The following is a 24964-nucleotide window of genomic DNA, read 5'->3' as shown; positions in this document are numbered from 1 at the left end:
CACACACGCAGCAGCCAGACCCCGCTGCCCCACACCAGGAGCCCCTCAGGTGAGAAGCAAGGCTTCTTGCTGCAGAAGCAGCCTTCTTCCCAGACTGTTGGAAACGAGTTTCCCCCACCCCCACGGCTTCTGTAAACTTGCCCAGACATGGAGAGCATCATTAGGCTGCTTCTCGCAGCCGCTCCGCTGCTTGCAAAGCAATCATTTATAGGCATTTGGTGTTTCGTCTGACATCTGTTTGATGCCGGAGCTCCAGCCTGTGTCTCAATGAATCACTTGTCAGGGAGGGTTGTGGCATTTGAAGCTGGATTTCACACCTCAGAAGGCTCGCCTGTGATGTAAGTGATCCTCGTCTTTCTGAAATGACCCCCAGTGTCCAAAAGGAAGCCGGCGGAGGGGTGGGGGAAGCGGGGGAAGTGGGAGGCTGGGGAACCTGAGGCTTTTACTCAACACTTATTTAAAAAAAAATTATTTATTTGAGAGAGAGAAAGAAGAGGCAGATAGAGAATGGGCTCACCAGGGCCTCTAGCCACTGCATCTGGCTTACGTGGGTACTGGGGAATCGAACCTGGCTCCTTAGGCTTCATAGGAGTCTTAACCATCCAGACATCTCTCCACTGATTCATCTCAACTTGCTCTACAGTGAGCCCTGTGCTGGGATTACAGTCTTGTGCTGTCATGCCTGGCTTTTAGAGTGTGCCTCGTGCTTGCTTGGCAAACATTTATTTTATTTTTATTTATTTATTTGGTTGGGGGGGGGGCGGAGAGGGAGAGGGAGAGAATGGGCGCACCAGGGCCTCCAGCCACTGCAAATGAACTCCAGACACGTGCGCCCCCCCCCCCCACATGCATCTGGCTAACGTGGGTTGAGGGGAATCGAACCTGGGTCCTTTGGCTTTTCAGGCAAATGCCTTAACCGCTAAGCCATACCTCCATTGGCAAACCTTTTTACCTACTGAGATGTCTTCAGCAGCCCTTGTGTAGACTATCCCGAGACATAAGATAGCATAAGAGATTTTTCAAAGAGGAAAAAAGAGCTTCACCATTTTTTTTTTTTTTTTTTTTTGGTCATCTGCAGAAGACAAGCATTTTCAGAGGCACAGTTCAGTGGCTGTATATGCTGACTGATGCCTATCTAGAACAGCAGGGGAGGGGGGAGACAAGAGTCAGAGTGGGTTCAAAACCTGCTTAATGCTAGGTGTGGTGGCACATACCTTTAGTCCCAGCATTTGGGAGGCAGAGGTAGGTGGATCACCAGGAGTTTGAGGCCACCCTGGGACTAGAGTGAGTTCCAGGTCAGCCTGGGCTAGAGCCAGAACCTACTTTGGAAGAAAAAAACAAAACAAAACAACTTGGCTGGTTAATAGTAACTAGCAAGGTATTCAATCTAAAAATGCTTTTCTTTCTTTTGGGACCCATAAGGTACCTACAGACACGAGAAGTTGCTTTGAAAACCACGTGGCTTCTAGTGGGGCCTTGTAAACGGTCATTAGTCACCCGGAGTGTCCCATGGAAAGGGAAGAAGCCAGGCTGAGCTGAGAGGCGGCCTATGGGAGCTAAGCAAGTGTGTAGCGAACAGGGACCTTGTGCTTCGGCTTTGTAGGAGAGCAAGGGGCCGGAGCGGACCCATGCCGGACTTCTGTGACCTGTAGACTGTGCTCCTCGGGGATGAGATCAGCACCCCCAAGGGTGGCAAGTTAGAATTTCCAGATCTGAGGAGACAGTGGGTGGAAGGAGAGACTCGGAGAGGGAAGGGGATATTGATACCCCATCTGAGACTTTTGAGCTGCAGAGGGATGGATCTGCTCATGCTGTCAAATCCGCACGAGGGGGTGCGTGGGGGTGAGGTGCCAACACTTGGGATCCTCAGTCACTTCGTGAGTTGGAGTCGGGAAACACTGAGCCCTGAGATGCAAATCAATTTAATCCCATTCACTCTCCGGTGAGGTGGCCGAGAGCTGTGAAGCCTTGGGAGCCAGGAATTCCCAACATGACGTGTGACCCATTCCTCAGCAGGGTTTCCGATCTCTCCCACCCGGGCTGGGGGACCAGGGGAGGCTGGGAATGTGTATTCTAAACTTTCTGCATAACAAAGACAGCCCCTCTGGTTGAAAATGAGGGGTCCCCAAGGTCAGCTCTCAGTTCCGGCCCCAACACCTCACACAGGCCTTTCCTTCTGTGTTTGCTCCCTTAGGGCAGGAGGTTGAGGAAAACACACTCTAAGATTTTAAGTAGGTTGAAGCCAGCACAAATCTTAGATTTCTACGTGAGCCAGAATATGTAATCTGGCTATGGGGAAGAAAAAAAAAAGCCTGTTTGCTTCAAAATCTTGCAGTTCTGGCCACACTTACTTGGTTGTGTGTGGGACACTTAGGAAGGAAAGAAGACAACTGATCAGAAATGACACTGAGGGAGCTGGAGGGTTGGCTTAGCGGTTAAGGAGCTTGCCTGCAAAGCCAGAGGACCCAAGTTCGATTCCCCAGGACCCACGTTAGCCAGATGCACAAGGGGGGCGGGCATGTGTCTGGAGTTTGTTTGCAGTGGCTGGAGGCCCTGGCATGCCCATTCTCTCTCTGTGTGTCCCTCTTTCTGTCAAATAAATAAAAACAAAATATTTAGCCGTGTAAAGTGGCACAAGCCTTTAATCCCAACACTCAGGAGGCACAGGTAGGAGGATTGCCGTGAGTTCGAGGCCAGCCTGAGACTACATAGTTAATTCCAGGTCAGCCTGGACCAGAGTGAGACCCTACCTCAAAAAATAAAATAAAATAAAATATTTAAAAAAGAAATGACACTGAGGATATAGGTTGGACCCTAGCTCAGAAGCACATGTCCTGAGCTCTTGGGTCAAACAGTATGTGACAAGAATAGTTGCCTTTGGACCCCATGTAGACTTGGGTTTGAACAGCTCCTCTTAGTGAATAATTTTTTAATTTCTTTTTCTTTCTCTCTTCTAATAATTTTTTTTTTTAATCCTCAAGGATGGACCAATCCATAGCACTTCTTGAGTCAAATAAAAATATCTACTAATTCCCTCAGGGCGTCAGTCACCAGTGGAAGAAATAGCTCACTGGCCCGAACTCTTTCTGGGCCCCAGTTACAAGATGGTCCTCTGGTTGGAAGGATGCATCTCTAGTCAGCTCACTCCCCCTGAAGAAACGGCTCCCAGGAAAGCTAAATGCTGTTAAGGAGTCACCAACTGGGTGTGGGGGGGGGGGCAGAAAACCCTACTTGTTTCTTTTTCTGTTAAGGTTTCACTACAGAGCGTCAAAAGAAATGTGTATTAATCATTTGTTTTGACCCCAAAGCCAGGCCAGCCGCAATGTCAACAGAAGTCTGGGGCTCCCAAATGCCCAGGCTGAAAAGAGTCAGTCGGTGAAAATCACTTCTACTCAGCGTTTATTTTTCATTGGAAGATAGTGGGAATCATATATAAATCATGGATGATGATACGATGGGCGTTTCTTGCCTGGCAAATGTGCACAGGAAAGTGTCGACCTCAGGGAGTAGACGCGACACGGTGTATCTTAATAGAAAGGCAGGATGACGTGGTAGTTATTTACGAACCAATGCTGTAAAACTACAGTTGATACAAAGTTTTATATAAATTAATTGCCATTATAAAAAGACAACTGCTTTAGCTAAGAAGGTACAAAACCCTAGTAACTTCCATAAATATAACAAGACGCCAAGTGAGGAAATACACAACGGACTGATTCTCCTACGTGTCTGAATAGGCGAGCTAAGACAACCTGTGGCGCTGGGCACAGAAGTAGGAACAGGACAGACAGCCCCTGGCCCGCCCCTCCCTGCCCCTCCCCCAGCCCTGGGTTTCCAAAACATGGCAAATTCTAGGGTTACAAGGACAGGATGCAGCAAGACAGCTCTGACCCGCTAGACAAAGACGGAGCCGTATTGACAGTTGTAAAGCATTAGGCGTCAGACAGAAACTTGTCAAAAACAGCTGCTGTTGAGTCCTGATTGATCATGTTTTCGCTCTGACGGCTGGGAGGCTGCAGACAGTCGCGGAGAAAGCCCGTCTCTGGCACATGAACACACGCAGACCACGGGAAGTCATTTAACAGATGGCCGGGGAGCATTCAGCCACAGTATCTTCAAAAGACAACATTCTACATTTAATGAACTTGCGGGAAAAGCAAGGCCTGAAATCCATTGTGTTCTCCCCTGCCCCCCCCCCCCCACAAACACACACGGAAGATGAGCACAGGAGAACAAAATAAAAACAGGGATTGGGGAACTGGTTATTGGAATAAGATGGGTGCGCCTGTCCACGGGTCATTTACACAGTGTTAAAAATATTCGAAGATACCGTGGACAAGATTGATTGGGAATCCTTATGGATTCTTTTTTGATCATTGTCATTGAAAATAAGCTTAAAGGAGTGTTGGATGAGTTCATTAAAATCCACTTACAAGATAAAGTCATAAATTCTGCATTTGTGTGACGGGTACAGAGCTTTACTCCGCCCCAGAAGACAGTGTGAGTCTGTGACAGGGGCTATCAGACTACACCACATAAGAAGATGGTGTGAGTCTGTGACAGGGGCTATCAGACTACACCACATAAGGACAAACATGTGGTTATTGCTCAGGTGTAGGGAGCAGTTTTCCAGCATTTGGCCACTTCGTATTTTAAATAAGTAGTCAAAAGTCTACAAGATGTGCCAAAGAATAGTTCATCTATAAATCTCAATATGCATAGAAGATTCCTGATTTTTGAAACGGTTACAGGTGGCTAAACTTTAATAAAACTGTACATGGTCTATGCAATTTTATCATTTAAATTACATGGCAAAAATTAGTTCCAGAGACTAAAACTAGGCGCTTAAATTAGTTATTTGCTGCAGCCCCAGCATATGTTAAGGGCACACTGAAACCCCTGAAAATAGAGGATTATAATAGAAATACTGATAGGCCTTGAACTCCTAGGTGGAAGCTTCAGTGACTCCCCGAAAGCATACAAATACATATGGAGGATTCCTTTGATTTTTGTCAAATCCATGCCGGTTCACACCCTAAGTTGTGTAAACTATACTTCCAAGGTGGTCTTGTCATGTCGTAAAGTAGAGGAAAGTTACTTTCTCTATTTTCGTGAGACATTTCTAACTTTTAGGGGGAAAAAAAGCCTACATAATGTTGCAGCTTGGTTTTATGCAGATTAATGGTTCCATTAAAAAATATCTGAGGACTTGATCAAATGTAATCAACGGTGCATGCATGTGTCTCAAATTCCCCTAACTCTCAAAAACTAAAGCAATGTCTTTGCTCTTAAAAGAGGAGAGGGTGTGTGTTAGGGTCGGGTGTGTGTGTGGGGGGACAGGGCTATGGATCAAATCAAAGAGTCATTAGATAGCTGGTCCTCAGGTTCTTCAGAGCTAATTTTGCTATGGCCGGATCTTCCTTTATGATAAGTGATGGTTTTTGGTGTTCTTCTTCTTCTTCTTCTTCTTTTTTTTAAACTCAGAGTCCACAACCTCAATATATTTAAAAACAACAAAAACAAACAAACAAACAAAAAAAAAACAACTGAGAAACAGAGATTAAGACTTAAAAAACCCTGAACTTCTCCTGCCCAAGAAAACATGAAAACTATACATTGTGTAGAGTCCCAATCTTGGAACGCTCCAATGCAAAGCTCAGATGGGGTGAGTCAAGGTACGCAAGTCTTCCAGACTTCTTCACCAGGAGCCTGTTTCCCAGAGCTTTGAGTCCCGTCCGTGGCAGCACAAAGCACAGAAGAGATTCTCAGAACGAGAGCAGGGAGAGACGTGCGGTGAAGAGAATTAGTGGCCAACCGAATACGTTCTCTCTCAGTAGTGTGTATTTGATGTGGACGGTAACAACGATTCACCTGACTTACAGAACATTCACTTTCACAGAGAGATGAGGGTCTGAAACAGAGGAAAGGACACACTGACGTCCACAGTCTTGTATCAAAATGAAATTGAAATATGAGAAACTAACATGATGGGTTCAAGGCTTTTTTTGGGGGGGCACGTCTTGGCTAGAGTTCACATCCTCATAGCTTCGTGGTCTTTCTCTTCTAACACGCTTATCAGCTGGGAGAAGCTGTCTTTCAGGGCGTCTGGGTCATCCAGTGAGCAAGGCTGTAGAATCCAGCGCTTTCCACGGGCAAGTGGCTCGAGCTCAAAATATTTTTTGATCTAAAGGGGAGAAAAATATAAGAGAGAAATATGTCAATACTTGTATCAAAATTTTGAGTGATGGGGCTGGAGATGTGACAGCGGTTAAGATGTTGGCTTACAAAGCCTGGTGGTCTGGGTTCGATTCCCCAGCACTCATGTGAAGCCAGATACACAAAGTGGCACACGTGCCTAGAGTTCATTTGCAGCAGCAAGAGGCCCTGGTGTGCCTATTCTTTCTTTCTCTCTCTCTGTGCAAATAAATAAATAAAAATAAGGAAGCTTTGGGCTGGAAGGATGGCTTAGCGATTAAGGCATCTGCCTGCAAAGCTAAAGGATGCTGGTTTGATTCCCCAGGGGCCACGTTAGCCAGATGCACAAGGGGGCACACACGTCTGGAGTTTGTCTTCAGTGGCTGGAGGCCCTGGAGCGCCTATTCTCTCTGTCTCTTTCTCCATCTCTCTCTCAAATAAATAAAATATATTTTTTTAATCGAGCCACAATTCCAACTTTACACTCGATGGCATGAGGGGTGGAGTTATGAAGTAAAAGACAGAAGTGGATATGCCGCGGCAAAGCACACCCACAACACCAGAAAGATTCAACTTAGTCCAAACTCTGTCAGCAAAGGACCTTCTATTATCTCCTCCTGCAGACACATTAAACTGGTGACTAAGTAGAGCCTGTATTTATTACTCAAGAGAAGTATTTGGATCATTAAGCACAGAAACAAACAAACAAAAAAAGCAATCTCATGCATGCTCACATAAACTAACACAACTTTGCATAAATACATAAAGTCTTCTAGCTCCTTCCACCCAGTTCTTAAGGTGCATGTGTGTTTTGAGGTAGGGTCTCACTCTAGCCCAGGCTGACCTGGAATTCACTATGTAGTCTCAGGCTGGCCTCGAACTCTCAGAGATCCTCCTGCCTCTGCCTCCCGAGTGCTGGGATTCAAGGCGTGGGCACAAATCACAGCGGGGTGCAGTTCTGAAGTTTTTGGAGGGAGGAAAAGATCCAAATCTTACAGTAGCTATGTGAGGAGGAGTCACATTTGCTATCTGTTCAGCAGCTAGCTGGTCGCACGTTCTCTCTGACCGCATCGGCTGGACTAGCAGAACTGAGTGTTGCCCGTTCCTGGCTAAGTCGGCGTTGCATTGCTAGGATTTCTGATGGTGCTCTCAACACACTCGTGAGAGTTGTCACTTACACACGTCCTTAGACAGAAGCAGAGCTCCGTGTGTGTCACTCAGCCAGGCTCAGTGAACTTCTGAGAGTAGCAGCGATACATCCCCTCGAACGCTACCAATATGCAGGTATGCTTGTCACATGAGCCAGAAAGAGCCATAGGCAAATAGACAAGCGCACATGTGTGTAAGACCAAGGTCCTCTTTGTCCCTCGTTGTTGGGTTTGGAACATTAGTCTTCCTTTATACCCTGGATGGTCTGGAACTCGCTATGTAGACCAGGCAGGCATCAAACCCGTGGCAGCACTTGGGAGGCAGAAGGAGGAGGATCACCATGAGTTCGAGGCCACCCTGTGACTCCATAGTGAATTCCAGGTCAGCCTGGGCTAGAGTGAAACTACCTCAACCTCCTCACACACAAAAAATAACCTAAGTGCGGGGTTTCAGGCAGACGCTACCACACCTGGCTCAGCAATACCAAGTATTTTTGTTTGTTTTTTTTTTGGTTTTTCAAGGTTGTATCTCACTCTACCCCAGGCTGACCTGGAATTTACTATGTGGTCTCAGGGTAGCCTCAAACTCCCAGTGATCCTCCTACCTCTGCCTCCCCAGTGCTGGGCTGAAAGGCGTGCGCCACCACACCTGGCAGAAATAACAAGTTTTATGTTGACTTAAGACACAGAAATATTAGCATTACATTTCTATAGTTCAAGAGCGTCCTTAGCCATGTGTGGTGGCACACTCCGATAATCCTGGCACTTGAGAGGCTGAGGTAGGAGGATCACTGTGAGTTTGAGGCCAGCCTGAGCTACAGGGTTGATTTCTAAGTCAGACTGGGCTAGCGTGAGACCCTGCCTAAAAACAAAACAAAACACAACACTCGCCCACCATCAACAAAACACTCCACCCCCCAAAAAATGTGTCCAAAAAATCCTCATATACATATTGCGAATGAATAATACATATTATTATTATTATTTTTAAATATTTTTTGTTCATTTTTCATTTATTTATTTGAGAGCGACAGACACAGAGAGAAAGACAGATAGAGGGAGAGAGAGAGAATGGGCGTGTCAGGGCTTCTAGCCTTTGCAAATGAACTCCACATGTGTGCGCCCCCTTGTGCATCTGGCTAATGTGGGTCCTGGGGAATCGAGCCTCGAACCGGGGTCCTTAGGCTTCACAGGCAAGCGCTTAACCGCTAAGCCATCTCTCCAGCCCACATCAGTAATTTGTGACAACATGCCAACACCCATAAACCCAGTGAGATTTAGCCAGTTTACCATGCTGTTTATCACTTATGGTCTTGGAAGAAAATACAGATGAGTAAAGGCAGGTATGAGGCAGAAGTTACTGCACTGGATCCTGAACACGAGAAGGAAATGGAAGTTTGGGCAATAAGGTGGTCGTCAGCTCAAGGAGCCCAGTGGTGACCGGCTGGATGACTTGAGACTTTATTATTATTATTATTATTTTTATTTGTTTATTTGGGAGAGAAAGAGGCAGAGAGAGGGAGAGAGAGAAACAGTGTGCCAGGGCCTTCAGCCACTGCAAACGAACTCCAGATGCGTGCGCCCCTTTGTGCATCTGGCTGACGTGGGTCCTGGGGAATCGAACCCGGGTCTTTTGGCTTTGCAACCAAATGCCTTAACCACCCGTGACTTGAGCTTTTCCACTCCATAATGTGAGTGTTAACTCACCCTTCTGTAGCCACCCCTCTAGTATCTGAAGGACTCCATACAATTTATAACATCAAGCTTGAAACCAGGCTGTCATCCCATAAATACTTAAACACAGTGAGTGGCTATCCTGCTCCTCTTTGTCAGGAGGTCCACATTTCTGAACATGATGACGGTGGTACCAGAAGGAAGATCAAGCTTACTGCTTGATTGTTTTTATGAATAATATTTTAATTTTGCTTTCTTTTTAAAAATTTTGTTTATCTTTATTTATTTATTTCAGAGTGACAAACAGACAGAGAAAGAGGCAGATAGCGAATGGGCGTGCCAGGGCCTCCAGCCACTGCAAAGGAACTCCAGACGCGTGCGCCCCCTTGTACATCTGGCTAACGTGGGTCTTGGGGAATCAAGCCTCGAGCTGGGGTCCTTAGGCTTCGCAGGCAAGTGCTTAATCGCTAAGCCATCTCTCCAGCCCTAATTTTGCTTTCTTATGTTAACCTGACTTTCAAACTTTACTTCCCCATATTCTTTAAATTTTTTTTATTTAATTATTTATGAGAGAGAGGGTCAGATAAAGAAAGAGAATGGGTACGCCAGGCCCTTCAGTTAATGCAAATGAACTCCAGATGCATGTGCCACCTTGTGCAACTGGCTTACGTGGGTCTTAGGGAGTCCAACCTGGGTCTTTAGTCTTCTCAGGCAAGTGCCTGAGCTGCTAAGCCATCTCTCCAGCCCTTCCCCCATATTCTGATAATAAAAATCACAGTTAGGCTGACTTGTCTGTCTGTACATTTTTATACTTGTACATGGCGATCTACATCATTTTAAAGAGTGGTGCTTAAGTTTGACCAACACGATGTTCTTAAGCCAATATTTCTTTTAAAGAGTATCAAAGAGCCTGTGATGCAAGGAACTTGTTTGAAGATTATTTACTCATCAAGATAAAAGTTTTAAATGTGACGTCAGAGCAAGCATACCTAAGCCCTTTGAAATGTGTTTTATCAGCTGCTTAAGTGTCACGGTTAGCTGGAAAGTGCGAAAATAGGGAGATAGTCGCTGGGGAAAGGACATCAGAATACAGCTGCCCGGAACCTGTGGTCATCCAGCTATTTGGGGGACAGTGGAGAGAGTGGACATTCTCTTGTAGCTGTGTGTCCACCCTAGAGGTAGGAAAACAGAGCCTCCGTAACTAGCCAAACTATTTTAGCTATGGCGTCAGAGCTGGAGGCTTGCATTCCATTCCTCACACATCGCCTTGACGATCAAGCGAGTCTTCATATCACAGAAACGGCACCATCCTGCTGGTTGCTAATGTTTGCAACAGCTGTTAAGACCTGTGAGACGTTGCCCATTGCAGGAGCCCCATTCGCAGGACGGGGCATGCCCTTTATGTCCCCTTGAGCACTGAAATCATACGATAATTCTTTCCTGGTTCCAGGACCACGAAGAGCTTCATATCATGCCAACTTCCTTGTCCTGCCCCAACGTCAGCTCCGATGATTTCACTGTCAACCTAGTGTGGTTAAATGTTTAGAAGATGGATGGCCAGTTCCTGACTCAAACAATTGGCCTTTCCTTTTCTATAGCCTGCAAATCTCACTTTCCTTCAAAATAATAATACAAAAAAAAATCCAATTGCTTGCTTTTCCTGTTTTTTATTCTATTCTATTCTATTTATTTATTTGAGAGAAAGAAAGAGGTAGAGATAGAGATAGAGAGAGAGAGAGAGGGAAGGAGAGAATGGGCATGCCAGGGCCTCCAGCCACTGTAAACGAACTCCAGATGCGTGTGCCCCCTTGTGCAGCTGGCTTACGTGGGTCCTGGGGAATCGAGCCAGGATCCTTTGGCTTTGCAGGCAAATGCTTTAACTGCTAAGCCATCTCTTTAGCCCCCTGTTTTTATTACTAAACCATGCAAGCTAGTGCGTACCCAGAGAAGACTTGCTTGTCCTTTAAGCACTTTGGGGGAGCTAGGGTGAAGGGCAGTGAAAAAAACAGCCTGGTACGGGCTGGCACAGTATTTTATGTGAAAGAGACTGAGGTTCTAAGCTTTGCTATTTGTAAATAGACCTTAGGCCCACGCGGAAGTGTGGCAAGACATTAGAGACAGGATAGGTGACAGGTATTTAAGATATATTTTATCTATTTATTTGAAAGAGAGAGATGGACAGAGAGAGTGAGTAGGCTTCTTGCCATTGCAAACAAACTCCAGACGCATACGCCACATACTACATCTGGCTTTATGTGGGTACTGGGGAGTCGCGCCCAGGCTGTCGGGTGTTGTACACAAGCACCTTTAACCGCTGAGCCCTCACTCCAGCCCGGTTTTTTAAGATTTATTTTTATTTATTAGAGACAGACAGAGAGAGAGAGAGAATGGGCACGCCAGGGCCTCCAGCCAGTACAAACGAACTCCAGATGTGTGTGCCACCCTGTGCATTTGGCTTACGTGGGACCTGGAGAATCGAACCTGGATCCTTAGGCTTCACAGGCAAGTGTCTTAACTGCTAAGCCATCTCTCCAGCCCAGCCCACAGTGTTTTTTTTTTTTAATTGTGTGGGGCTGTGCCATGCAGTATGGAATATGTTGCTACTAGTTCCAGTGAACTAAATACCATAAACATTAGTCAGCGATTGTTAAACCCAAAATGTCCCACGTCCACTCCCGTGCTCCAAACAACCCATCAGGTAGGCTTGCCTTGTCGACAGCTACACGTCTGTCGCCCGTGGAATGCAGACACCTGTCAAACTGTCTGGGGCCATCGATGAAAGCTTAGAACTCTCTTCACCTGTATTTCTTCTATGAACAACACATTTCCTTCGGGGAAAACTAGCTGATTTAAACTGGTTTTCTTTTCTTTTCTTTTTCTTTTATGTATGTGGGTACACACATGTCTGCATAGAGGCCAGAGGACAATCCTGGGTGTCATACCTCAAAAGTGCTGTCCACTTTTTTTTTGTGAGGCAGGCTTCATTGTCCTGGACCTTATCGTCTTAGTAATTAGGTGGCACTGACTGTCCAGGGAGCCCTGGGGCTCCACCTGTCTCCCTCTTCACGACGCTGGCGTTACAGGGGCATGGCGCCACGTCAGGCTTTGCTTCTGTGGGCTCTTGGGGATGGAACGCAGGACCTTGGGCTTTCACGGCAGGCACTTTACCAGCCGAGCCACCACCTCCGCCTGCGGGGCGGCTTTTCTCAGGCTCACGGGTGGTTGTGACGATTGTCATGGGGGAAAGAAGCGAAGGCTTTCTTCCGCCGGCTTCGTCCATGCATCTGCCGGCTCCTGTGCCACCGTGGTGGGCACAAAGAGACGACAGAAGTGTGCTGCAAGAAGCCATCTCTACCGGGGTGTCATCTGCACTGGCAGGACAGGGAAGATTGTAAAACTGTCCGTCAAAAACCCCGGGCAGGGCTGGAGAGATGGCTTAGCGGTTAAGCGCTTGCCTGTGAAGCCTAAGGACCCCGGTTCGAGGCTCGGTTCCCCAGGACCCACGTTAGCCAGATGCACAAGGGGGCGCACGCGTCTGGAGTTCGTTTGCAGAGGCTGGAAGCCCTGGCGCGCCCATTCAATCTCTCTCTCTCTCTCTCCCTCTCTCTCTGTTACTCTCAAATAAATAAAAATGAGAAAAAATATTAAAAAAAAACAACACCGGGCACAACTGAAAAGCTGCACTATATGCAGCCCGCTGGGAGACAGAAGTCATCAGTGGAGAAAACAGGGGACGCTGGAAGCCTCAAGTTCGGCCAGACAGGCCACATGACCAAACGGGTGCAATCGTGGCATGTCTGCTCTGGGAGAAACAAACTGCTAATTGGACTGGAAGCCTGCTCTATGGGAAGGAATACATGCCTGGTACTAAAAACCTAATCAGAAGCCTAAGGCAGGGGAGGTCACGAGCCCTAGGGGTATAAAGCCTGTTCTTGTCTGGCTAAATGCGTATATTATGCTCACCAAACAGCCCTGTAAGCACTGTACTTAATGTATGTGTGTGTGTGTGTGTGTGTGTGTATATATACATACATACACACACACACACACACATGTTTGTTTCTTTTTTCTTTTTCTTTTTCGAGATACGGTCTCACTCTAGCCCAGGCTGACCTGGAATTAACTATGTAGTCTCAGGCTGGCCTCAAACTCACAGCGATCCTCCTACCTCTGCCTCCCGAGTGCTGGGATTAAAGGCGTGCGCCACCACGCCCAGTTTCATATCCATTTATTAATGCTATTCTCACTTTTGGTTAGGGAAGCTTCTCTTTTCAGATGGTGGTGACCACCGGGATGACCCAAAAGGGTCCATCGTACCGAAAAGATGTGTCAGAGGAGTGTCCAGCACTGAAACATCTCCAGCCACTGCAAACAAACTCCAGATGCGTGCACCACCTTGTCCATCTGGCTTACGTGGGTCCTGGAGATTCGAGCCTCGAACCGGGGTCCTTAGGCTTCACAAGCAACCACTTAGCCGCTAAGCCATCTCTCCAGACCATGAAACATGTCTATCACACCCTCCAAGGCTCAAGGTCCACGGCAGAGGAGGTGGCGGAAAGAATGTAAGAGCCAAAGGAAGGGCACCACTCCTTACAATGCAACTGTCAGGACAGCAATTGGCCTTCATATCCACGACCTCGCATTGCCTAGCAATACCTTCACAAGACCCTCATCATAGGAGAAAAAGACGATGGCATCAAAATAAAAGAGAGACTAATGGAGAGAGGGAAGGGATATGATGGAGAGCGGAGTTGAGAAGGGGAAAGTGTCGGGGGGATTTTCATGGTTTATTGTCTGTAAATATAGAAGTTGTCAGTAAACAAACAAACAAACAAACAAACAACCTGAGCTGCCCCTCCTCTCATTGCTTGTGTCATAGGATCAACCCCCCCCCCACACACACACACCTATCCCAAGCTTTCCAAGGACCATGCTGTTTCCTAAGGGCTTCTCATTCATTTCAGCCCAGTGGTTGTACTTTGTCTGGAGGCAAGAAAAGCGGGTAATTCAAACAGAGACGAATATGATTGCGGACGCTCGTTTTTACATCATGGAAACCAGTGTCATTAAGAATGGTCTTCACGGGGCTGGGGGGTGCTGTTTTAACTAGACTTCAGAAATAAGGGTGCATGGAGAAGGGATCGGGTGTCAGAAAGGGGTCTAGGCTGACAATTCCAGCTCCTTCAAGCAATAGTAGCTGACAAGCTCAGGGCGCCAAGCCAGAAAAAGAACTGCAGGTCGGGAGAAGGACAAACTGGAAGATAATATAAGGCACTGCAACTCAGTTAGTGACCTTGAACCCTCTATTGCTTTATTATTTATTTAAGAGAGAGAGAGTGAGCCAGCAAGAGAGAGGGGGAGAGGGAGAGGGAGAGAAAGAGAGGGACAGCAAAAGAATGGGTGAACCAGGACCTCCTGCCACTGCAAATGAACCCCAGATGCGTGTGCTATTTTGTGCATATGGCATTACCTCGGTGCTGGGGATGTCAAGCTTTATAAGCAAGTGTCTTCAGCCATTGAGTCATCTCTCCAGCCCCTTTACTGCTTTTTTTTTTTTTAATTTGAAATACAAAATTGTCCATTGTAGAGCTTGTCTTGTTCAAAGAACTACATACCTATTGATTTTTTTGTTATTGTTGCTGTTGTTTTTTGTTTTCCGAGGTAGGGTCTCACTCTAGCCTAGGCTGATACTGGAATTCACTATGTAGTCTTAGGGTGGCCTTGAACTCACGGCAGTCCTCCTTCCTCTGCCTCCCGAGTGCTGGGATTAAAGATGTGTGCTACCACATCTGGCCTGATTTTTTTTTTAAGTTAGTTTAGTTTCATTCTTGTGATGGGAACTGAACCTAGGGTCTTGCTAGGCAAGTGCTTTATTAACCCCAAACAGTGGTGTCTGATTTACGTTTGTATGTTTTATTTATTGTTTGTTTGTTTGTTTGCTAGAAGTATAGCCCAGTCAGTGTGGTGGCTCATGCCTTTAATCCCGTCACTCCAGAAGCAGAGGTAGGAGGAACGCTGTGAGTTCAAAGCCACCCTGAGACTATGTAATGAATTCTAGGACATCTTGGGCTACAGCGAGACCGCACCTTCAAAAACAAAACAAAACAAAACAAAAGAGTACAGTCCAGGGCTGGCGATATAGCTCAGTTGGTGTTACGCTTGCTCAGCATGCAGGAAGTTTTGGGTTCAATCCCCATCACCACGTAAACGGGGCCTAGTGGAGGAGCACGTCTGTAACCCTAGCACCAATGAAATGAAGACACGGAGAACAGAAGCTCAGGCCACCCTTGCTAAATAGTGAGTTAGAGGCCAGCTTGGGGTACATGGGACTCTGTCTCTAAAAAATAGATAGATAGATGATAGATAGATACATAGTAGATAGATAGATTGATAGATGATAGGTTATAGATGATAGATATATCATTGATAGACAGATGGATAGAGAGATAGTTGATAGATAAATAGATGGATACATGATAGATAGATAGATGAGAGATAGATGGAAAGATGATAGATGGATGATCGATTATAGGTGATAGATATATGATATAGATAGATGATAGATGAGAGATAAATGACAGATAGTTGATAGACAGATGAGAGATAGGTGAAAGATGATAGATGATAGATGATGGATGGTAGATGATGGATGGATAGATGATAGGTAGATACACAGTAGATGGATGACAGATAGATGGACGGATGATAGACAGATGACAGATAATTAGGTAGTCTGGGTTCTAATTCATACAATACCCAGCGTTGGGCTGACTGTAATGTTGTGCGTTTGAAGGACAGAACTTTCATCTGCGTCCTGGATTTTTACTTTCGCCCATACGGCAGACAGACCATCATGTAGCGTGTTCCGCGAGGGAAGACGTGTGCTTCGATGTGTGAGCTTTCTCCTTGGCGGCTGACAACATGGGCTCACGATCGTTGATGGCGTGCATTTTATTGCCAACTCCACGTGTGACGATGGCAAGCCACACACGTCATAAAACCAGCCAGTTTGGGAGATCTTTTCTAAAAAATATTTTTTATTTATTTATGTGCATGCGGCGGGGTAGAGAGGAGAGAGACACCCAGAGAGAACGGGCGTGCCAGGGCCTCCAGCCCCTGCAAACCTACTCCAGACGACTGTGCCGCTTTACGCATCTGGCTTTAAGTGGGTCCTGGGGAACTGAACCGGGGTCATTAGGGTTTGCAGGTCAGTACCTTAACCCCCTGAGCCATCTCTCCAGCCCAAGTTTGGAAAGCTTTTTTTTTTTTTACACAGCACAGGAATATGCATGTGCAACTAACTAGTTCTGTGTGTTTCCAGGGAGCAGGTTGTTAAGCCGTTACCAGCCCACCACCGAGGGTGCCTGGCTGGGCTGCCCTGGCTATGGGAGGAGCAGGCTTCGCTTGGTAACCTTTGGCAAAGTCAGAGACGGCTTCGCCCGGGCGATGGCTCCAGGGCGGGCCCCGAGACACAGTGGCAGGACGTCATTAAGATTCTTCAGCCTGCGTTCTTGGCACCTTGTTCAAAGAAAGGTTCGACAGCAGCAGCAGCTGTTCCCTTCTCATTGTACTGCTTGCGGGATTTTGAAATCCTTAGAAAGGTACTAAATATGTCATTAAGGGCAGAAATAAATGGCACAAATAAAACCAGTACGCAATGGTCCTAAAGATATTACACAGAATGGAAATTTTTACTGAGTTCTAAGGACCAGAAGAGGGACTCCTGATAGTCACCAAGGTGACAGGATGTCTGGGAGGGTGTGAGCCATACATGTTTCATTTCAAGGGGACCCCGTGGGGTTCTCCGTACCTGACCTCAGTACGATTAAAAGCCAGACAAATTGCCATAGGATATTACCTGTGACTAAGCCTCACTTTTACCATAACTCCTCTTCCCAGGCCATGAACCTCTGATGTGCACAGGGCGTTATCTGTTAGAGCAATAATTATATGGAAACCTGGTCTGCCACTGGACAGGGGACTTAGCATGTTCCAAGATGGCCAAAAAAATGATCCTTTTTTTTTTTTTTTTTTTTTTTTGCGTTGATGGTAGAAGTTAGGATCAATGAACATCCTTAGTTTTGCTTAATGGGCTAATATAGAAGTATGGTGCAAATTACATCGACTTTTGGTATGTTGGATGGGGGGGGGGACTTGTCTTATTCTCTCTAAAAAGCTTATTATCAGACAACTGGTTAAGAGGCAAAGTTAGGTCCCGATGTTCCTGCCTTCAGGAATTGGAGGAAGAGGGGCTAGAGAGATGGCTTAGAGGTTAAGCGCTTGCCTGTGAAGCCTAAGGACCCCGGTTCGAGGCTCGATTCCCCAGGACCCACGTTAGCCAGATGCACAAGGGGGCGCACGCGTCTGGAGTTCGTTTGCAGAGGCTGGAGGCCCTGGCGCGCCCATTCTCTCTCTATCTACCTCTTTCTCTCTCTCTGTCTGATGCTCTCAAATAAATAAATAAAACAAACAAACAAAAAAAAAAGAATTGGAGGAAGAGAACCTGGTATTCCGTTCTCTACCCTCCCGACGCGGCCCGGCCCTGGACCTGGGTTCGGCGTGCGCCGCGCTGATCCGGGCCTGCGCGAGCTCCTGCCCCCCAGCACGCTCCCCCACCCACAGGTGGGAGGGATCCGACTGTAAGCACCCACTCTCTCATCTTTTAAGACCCAGCAGAAGCCCTTCTAGCACCTCGGGAGGAAGTTAATGGTGTCCGAAGGAGCATTTTAACATTAGCAAGGACTTCAGGCCCAGCAGCCTTCGTGGATGGCCCGAGCGGCCCCAGGCTCCAAACGTTTCCTGGAAATAAAGTTTCATCAGAAGGCGGCACACTCGTTCACATAAGCATTATCTCTGGGCTGCTTTCCTGCTGCAGAACGCAAAGCTGGGTAACTGCCACAGAGGTGGTATGTTTCCCGGGGCCTAGAATATTAACCTAGTCCACGGTAGGAGAAAAAAAAAAAAAAGTCGGGCTGGAGAGATGGCTTAGCGGTTAAGCGCTTGCCTGTGAAGCCTAAGGACCCCGGTTCGAGGCTCGGTTCCCCAGGTCCCACGTTAGCCAGATGCACAAGGGGGCGCACGCGTCTGGAGTTCGTTTGCAGAGGCTGGAAGCCCTGGCGCGCCCATTCTCTCTCTCTCCCTTTATCTGTCTTTCTCTCTGTGTCTGTTGCTCTCAAATAAATAAATAAAAATTTAAAAAAAAAAGTCATGTTTAATCTCTGACCTAAAGCATTCAACAGCTTTGTACGCTCCAGCAGGGAAACACAGGAGTATGAGGGAAAGGTCTAGAACAAATGAGGCTTTCTGGCTCTCCGTGTGAGCTGAACCTGCCAGTCCATCTTTTCCCACTTAGGGTCACACTTCAGTGGGATGAAGAATTTGTTTTCTTTTAGATATTTTATTTATTTATTTAGGGGGGGTGGAGAGAGAGCGAGAGAATGGGCGCGCCAGGGCCTCCAGCCTCTGCAAATGAACTCCAGATGCATGCGCCACCTTGTGCATCTGGCTTACGTGGGTCCTGGGGAATTGAACCTGGGTCCTTGGGCTTGCGGACAAGTACCTTAACTGCTAAGCCAGCTCTCCAGACCTACTAAAAAAAAAAAGAAAGAAAAAGAAAAAAAAAACCTGGCCAAGGCTTCATGTAGGATGTATGTCAGATGCTTAAATTGTCGTGTAGCAAAGCCATACTTTATTTGGAGTTTTCATGCAGAGGTAAGACCTCCTGAAGGCCAGAAGCACTAGCTAGGGCACAGGGAATTTTCTTACCAGGTTTTGCAATAATCTGCCCGCCAGGGACATGATTTTGTGACCCGTCACTTTGAGGGTTTGGGTGTCTTTTAAGGGTGGCTCTTAGTTTCCACAAATACTAACTGCTGTTGTCACTCTGCAATTTTAAAGAGGAATTTATTAATTGACATTGTTACAATGTACTTTTTTTTTTTTTCTGAAGCGCTCATGTTCAACATTAAACCATTTAATATTATGCTTATATATCTTTTAAATTTTAGGGGTCATGCTCAGGTCTTGCCCTGTTGATAAATGATTTAGCCACTAAAACGTTTTATAACTCGACTTATGAACTGAATACATTTAACTCCTTTCTTAAACATTTTGAATGCCTAATAACCAAAACATCCCCAACAGTTAAGAATTCTTAAAAATTCCTCCATTCTATTATTCACTGACGGTCAAGTGCTGTGATGTTCTAAGTCCTCATTCACAGAAGCGAGCACTGAAGATTCCAACATCCTCTTGTACTTCACAAGTGTTTAGCACCTATCTTTCCACAGATATTTCATTTTCTTCTGTTAACACAGAACTTGTGCTGGGCGTGGTGGCGCACGCCTTTCATCCCAGCACTCGCGAGGCAGAGGTAGGAGGATCGCTGTGAGTTCGAGGCCAGCCTGGGACTACATAGTGAATTCCACGTCAGCCTGGGCTAGAGTGAGACCTCAGAAAACCAAAACAAACCAATAATATCAGCAGCAGCAACAACAAAAAAAGAACCACAAAAGACAACCCACCATAAAAACAACAAAAAATAGCCCACATAACTTGTATAGCAGTTAGGATCCGGCAGAGTCGCAGGGACGTCACGCCTCTCTTCTAGCTCCAGAAGGAGAAAGAAACTTCTGGGACCATTCGTAGTCAGTGTTCAACTCTTCTCTGGGCCAGCTCTTGGCAGGCCCCCCTCCCCCCACCCCCCCCCCCCCTTTGGCTTTCTTTCTCTACGGATTTGCCTACTCTGAACATTTCAGAGAGATGAAGCCATGGGATACTGAGCCTGCGGTGAGTAAATTCTTCCCCTTTTTAAGGATCATCTGCATTCTAGTAAGCATTGCCATTGCTTCACCTTTTATTTATTTATTTTTGTTTTTTTTGGGGGGGTAGGGTCTCGCTGTAGCCCAGGCCAACCTGGAATTCGGTCTCAGGGTGGCCTTGAACTCACTGTGATCTTCCTGTCTCTGCCTCCCTGTGCACTATCATGCTTGGCTTTTTTTTTCTTTTTTCATTTATTTTCTTTTTTTTTTTTGTGTGTGTGTATTTTGATTTATTTGGGAGCAATAGACAGAGAGAGAAAGAGGCAGATAAATAGAGAATGGGCATGCCAGGGCCTCCAACCACTGCAAATGAACTCCATATGCATGCGCCACCTTGTGCATCTGGCTTACGTGGGTCTTGGGGAAATTAAGCCTCGAACCGTGGTCCTTAGGCTTCACAGGCAAGCGCTTAACTGCTAAGCCAGCTCTCCAGCCCTTATTTGTTTTTTTTAAAGGCTGAATCATATACCAGCACATGATGTCTCTCACTTCCTTTACCCGTCCATCTGTGGACGGGTAGTTGAGTTACTTCTGCCTTGTGACAATTATGTGTTATGTTTTCAAGTTGTTCTGTGTACATAAAATTTCATTTCTCTTGAATGTTTTTTAGTCTAGGAGTGGAATTTTCGGGGCATGTGTTGTCACATAACTTCTATATCTTTTGAGATAGATATTGTGTCCCTATTTTATTAATAGCACATATTGTTTGTTTTTCTATGTTGAAACAGTCTTGCATTCCTGGTATCAAACCTACTTGGTCATTACAATTATAACCCTTTTTCATAAGTTTCTGGATTCATTTGTTAGTACCAGTTGAGGAATACTATGGCTATATTCACAGGAGATACTGGTTTGAAGTTTTCTTTTTTTTAAAATTATTTTTGTTTATTTTTATTTATTTATTTGAGAGAGACAGAGAAAGAAAGAGAGAGAGAATGGGCGCACCAGGGCCTCTAGCCACTGCAAACGAACCCCAGATGCATACGACCCTTTGTGCATCTGGCTTACGTGGGTCCTGGAGAATGGAACCTGGGTCCTTTGGCTTTACAGACAAACACCTTAACCACTAAGCCATCTCTCCAGTCCTAACTTAGGTTTTATTTATTTTCTCTATTGCTTCCTGATCTCTATTTCATTTATTCTCAGTCTCATCTTTATTGTTCCTTCTTCTCCTTAACTTGAATTTAGTTTGATTTTCTTTTTCCTATCTACTAAGGTTGAACTAATATTTATTTATTTATTTTTAAATGTTCCCAATAGATTGACTGCTAGCCAAATAGCATATATAAAACCTAGTGGGGATTTTTTTTTTAACAGTCATGTCCACAGCAAATGAGAAACTGCATTCTAAAAACCTTGGTAAAGACCATTAATATTTATTTTAATGCCATTTTAGTGTTACTGCACATCTATCTATCTATCTATCTACTAATCTAATCTATCTATCTATCTCTTTCCCTTTATTGACTGATTTGAGTAGGGAGACTTCTATATTCTTTTCATAACTTTCTTCTCTTTTTTGTAGAACTGTAGCTCTTAAAAGTAAAAAATAAAATCCAGTTGGATGATGTATATCTCAATTTGCAATTTCTATATTCACAAGAGTTAGTGAAATAGAAGACACAAAGCCCAACTGTCAAATAGTGTATTTTTTTGTTGTTGTTGTTTTGGTTTGTTTCCAGTCAGAGCACAGGGACAGAACCTTACAGTCAGGAGACAGAAGCGTCTGCCTTACTTTTTTCCTCCCTTCATTCACGTAATCAGTTCTGTATCTTTGAGATGATTAATTACGTACCCACGTCTAGCACCGGATACTTGAACAGGCCTGCCAGGCTCAAGGAAACAGAATTCCCAACTCAAACAGGCTTAAAAAAGATAAAAGGGATCTACTTGTTCCCAGACCTGGAACGCCCTGCGGTGGCAGAGACCAGTGTACTCGGGGTTCACGCCCCTCTGAACTGAGGCTCGAGACATAGGTAGTTTTGACAGGAGGTGACTGAGTGCCCAGGAAGACAGACCGAGGGCTGTGGGTGGACGTCTAATGGCCATAATCAAGGAAGCTAAGAAAGAAAGTTGGAGGACCCGGCTGATGCATGCAGGAAGCGAAGGGCAAGGGAGCTACATGAAAAAGAATCTGATCAACTCATAGACCTCTGGAAAAACTGTACCCAAGGCCCACAACCTGTGAGCTTTTAGTTCTAGGAGCCATTATGTTTTTCTTATAGCAAGACTATAAATAATTCTTATATAAATTAATAGGTTAGCATATCAAGGCTCAACGGGGATGAAGTGTCTCTACAAGTCTGTGGTGAAACTCCAGTTTCAATTATAGGATAACCCAGATTTGGGGAACAATTTTCTAATCAAAAAATATTTATTTATTTGAGAGCGAGAGAGAGAGAGAGAGAGAGAGAGAGAGAGAAAGAGAGAGAGGATGGGCATGCCAGGGCCTCAAGCCACTGCAAACGAACTCCAGACACATGTGCCCCCTTGTGCATCTGGCTAACGTGGGTCCTGGGGAATCAAACCATTGTCCTTAGGCTTCGCAGGCAAATGCCTTAATTGCTAAGCCATTTCCCCAGCCCTCTAATATTTTTTTACGTGCATGAAACCTTAGTTCCTTAAAGGAACAAACGATGAAAAAAAAAAAGTATGTTTCTGGACACGGAGGATACTCAATTTTTTTTTTTTTAACGGACTTGATGAGCTGCCCTGTCATAAAAAGAGACAATGAAACAATTCCTGTATTTCAGTCCACATTAAGATGACAGTAAAGGAAGAAATCTGAATACTGGATAGGAGTCATCACTCTGCCTAACTGATCAGGCCAAGGTTTCCAGCAGGCAAATGGACTTCACAAGTGGCTTCAAAACCGTAGGTCTCACTGGTTTAAACTCTGTCACACATGTGCCCACAGGTAAGCTGAGATGAACTGTTGAGCCAATAGAAAAGGAAACAACGTATCAAGGAAGACAGAGCCACTCCAGAAATCTCGAGACCAGCAGAACGCTTGTGTTCCTTTACAATGTGCCCAAACAAGGCCTCCAATTCTTATCTCAGAAAACGCAAAGCCCTAAAGTCTGCACACAGGGATGCGTTAGTCGTGCGCCTGTCTTTGCATGCAGGTGCAGACATACGGTTTGTCAATAACAATCTATAACACGTCGTTAATTACAGACGCAGCCAGGCTTCAACCTCACAGCATTTTCTCCACTCCTCGTTTTTTTTTTTCTTGGCTCTCTTCCCTTCCTGTAACCTTTTTTTTTTTCTCTTTTGTTTTTGTCTTTGTTTTTCAAGGTAGGGTTTCGCTGTAGTCCAGGCTGACCTGGAATCTCAGGGTGGCCTCGAACTCACGGCGGTCCTCCTACCTCTGCCTCCCAAGTGTTGGGATTAAAGGCATGCGCCACCACGCCCGGCAGCTGTGACCCTTTTTTTTTTTTTTTTTTTTAAAAAAATTCCTTTATTTATTTTTTATTTATTTATTTGAGAGCGACAGAGAAAGAAAGAGGCAGATAGAGAGAGAGAATGGGTGCGCCAGGGCCTCCAGCCACTGCAAATAAACTCCAGATGCGTGCGGCCCCCTGTGCATCTGGTTAACGTGGGTCCTGGGGAATCAAGCCTCGAACCTGGTCCTCAGGCTTCACAGGCAAGTGCTTAACTGCTAAGCCATCTCTCCAGCCCCTGTGACCCTTTTTTTATTCCGCTCTTTCAAAGGGCATTTGTTCTTGGGTACTGAGCAGTTTGGGGGTATTTTATGTGACCCTATTCTCCCATGTTTGAGATGTCGATCAGTGATGATTCACCTTTACTTCAAGAAAGCAAGTACTGTAAGTAGGAGGAAAACGATGAAAAACTTTTTCCTGGCAGTCCAACATGGCTGTTTAAAGAGTCTTGCGTATGTGGATGGGAGCTGGTCAAGTATGCACTAGACAGGAGAGGCAGTTAATGAGTGAAAATCTCAAACACATATGAGAGACAACCAATTAGCTTGTCTGAAACACAGGCTTGTAAAGCTACCAGTAACTTATAAAATGGTCTGCCACACACGGGCAAAGTGTTGCTTAAATGACTTGCTTAACTAGATGCAGTCACTGTGAAATTAATTCTTTTAAGCTTTTTTTTTTTTCTTCAAACTTAATAGCCATTAACTGTGCATATTGAAATGGCTGGCTGGCTGGCTGGATATCCCGGTATTATAAAAGACAAGGTGAAGCTATGGGTTCTGTATTTTATGAAGTTAAGGGACCATCTGGAAAACGAGAACCAACTCATTGATGACCAGTGGTTGTGTCTGCCTCAGCGGCTCAGGGAGAGCAGAGCACAGGGCGCAGTTGTATCCTCCCTTTGTCTTGCTGAAAGCTTTCGCTGGGTCCCAGGACATTCCAGTACTGAGGACTTCTGCTTTCGTGTTACAAAAATATCACTGCTTTCTCATCCTAACCTCCGACTGGGTAAAATGCACGAGAGAAGAAGACCTTGACCTTAGTATTTTTCAAATCCCCCATTTGCTTCAGAGTAAAATTTCTTCCCTTAAAGACCTTCCCCCGTCACCCCCGCCGGAATATTCTAGGTAGCTTGATGTTAGCTGACACATGAATGAGAATTCCTGATCTTCTTTCATACTTTAACTTCCTTAAAAATCTACTGCTTATTTTCAAAGGCCTTTTTTTTTTTTTTTTTGGCCATGCCTCTGGTTCAGTTTTCTCAGTTACATAAGGCTTCATGCCACAGACACACTTTAAGCAGTTTCGACCCTGTCAGACAAGCAGGAGAACACGGGTTTTGTTGGCTCTAGCTATTCTTCCTGCTTACTCGCTATTGGTATCCCTAAAATCAGCCCATCAGCTGCCCCACAAGGGGGTTCTCTGACTCGGCAAAAAAGTAAGGCAACAGACAGCCAACCCATGGTTAAAGAGCATTAAAGACGCACAAAAAAACTGGCAAATAGTTTCCCATTTTCCACCTTATTTGGATTTTGTGATGGATTTCGCGTCCATCTCGTGGCGTGGGGTGGGATAAAGCGACGGCGGCCGTCGTAAAATCCAAGGAATAGCTAAAACCCAAATGAACAGGTTTAACCTCGGCCTGTGGCGCTGTGACAGCACTCTGTCGTGACAACGGCAACAT

The 24964-nt window shown here is 45.6% G+C and overlaps 1 protein-coding gene and 1 non-coding gene across 3 annotated transcripts in view; both read right to left on the bottom strand.

The window, feature by feature from the left end:
- Positions 1–3382: 3382 nt before the first annotated feature.
- The window catches only part of Arl15 (ADP ribosylation factor like GTPase 15), a 446458-nt gene continuing 424876 nt past the window's right edge, over positions 3383–24964 (bottom strand). For both annotated transcript variants that reach the window (XM_004664945.2, XM_045139041.1), the window contains one exon: positions 3383–6184. In XM_004664945.2, coding sequence (XP_004665002.1) covers positions 6032–6184 — 153 coding nt within the window. In that variant the 3' untranslated portion in view covers positions 3383–6031. The remainder of the gene's footprint in view (positions 6185–24964) is intronic.
- Positions 21083–21206, bottom strand: LOC123456307. Its single transcript, XR_006634446.1, has one exon. It is a non-coding gene; the product is annotated as a small nucleolar RNA SNORA32 (small nucleolar RNA).

The sequence above is a fragment of the Jaculus jaculus genome, chromosome 20 (genome assembly GCF_020740685.1).
Source record: "Jaculus jaculus isolate mJacJac1 chromosome 20, mJacJac1.mat.Y.cur, whole genome shotgun sequence".
Classification (NCBI taxonomy): Eukaryota; Metazoa; Chordata; class Mammalia; order Rodentia; family Dipodidae; genus Jaculus; species Jaculus jaculus.
The sequence above is the reverse complement of the archived record's forward strand: the minus strand, read 5'-3'. Positions and strand labels throughout refer to the sequence as shown.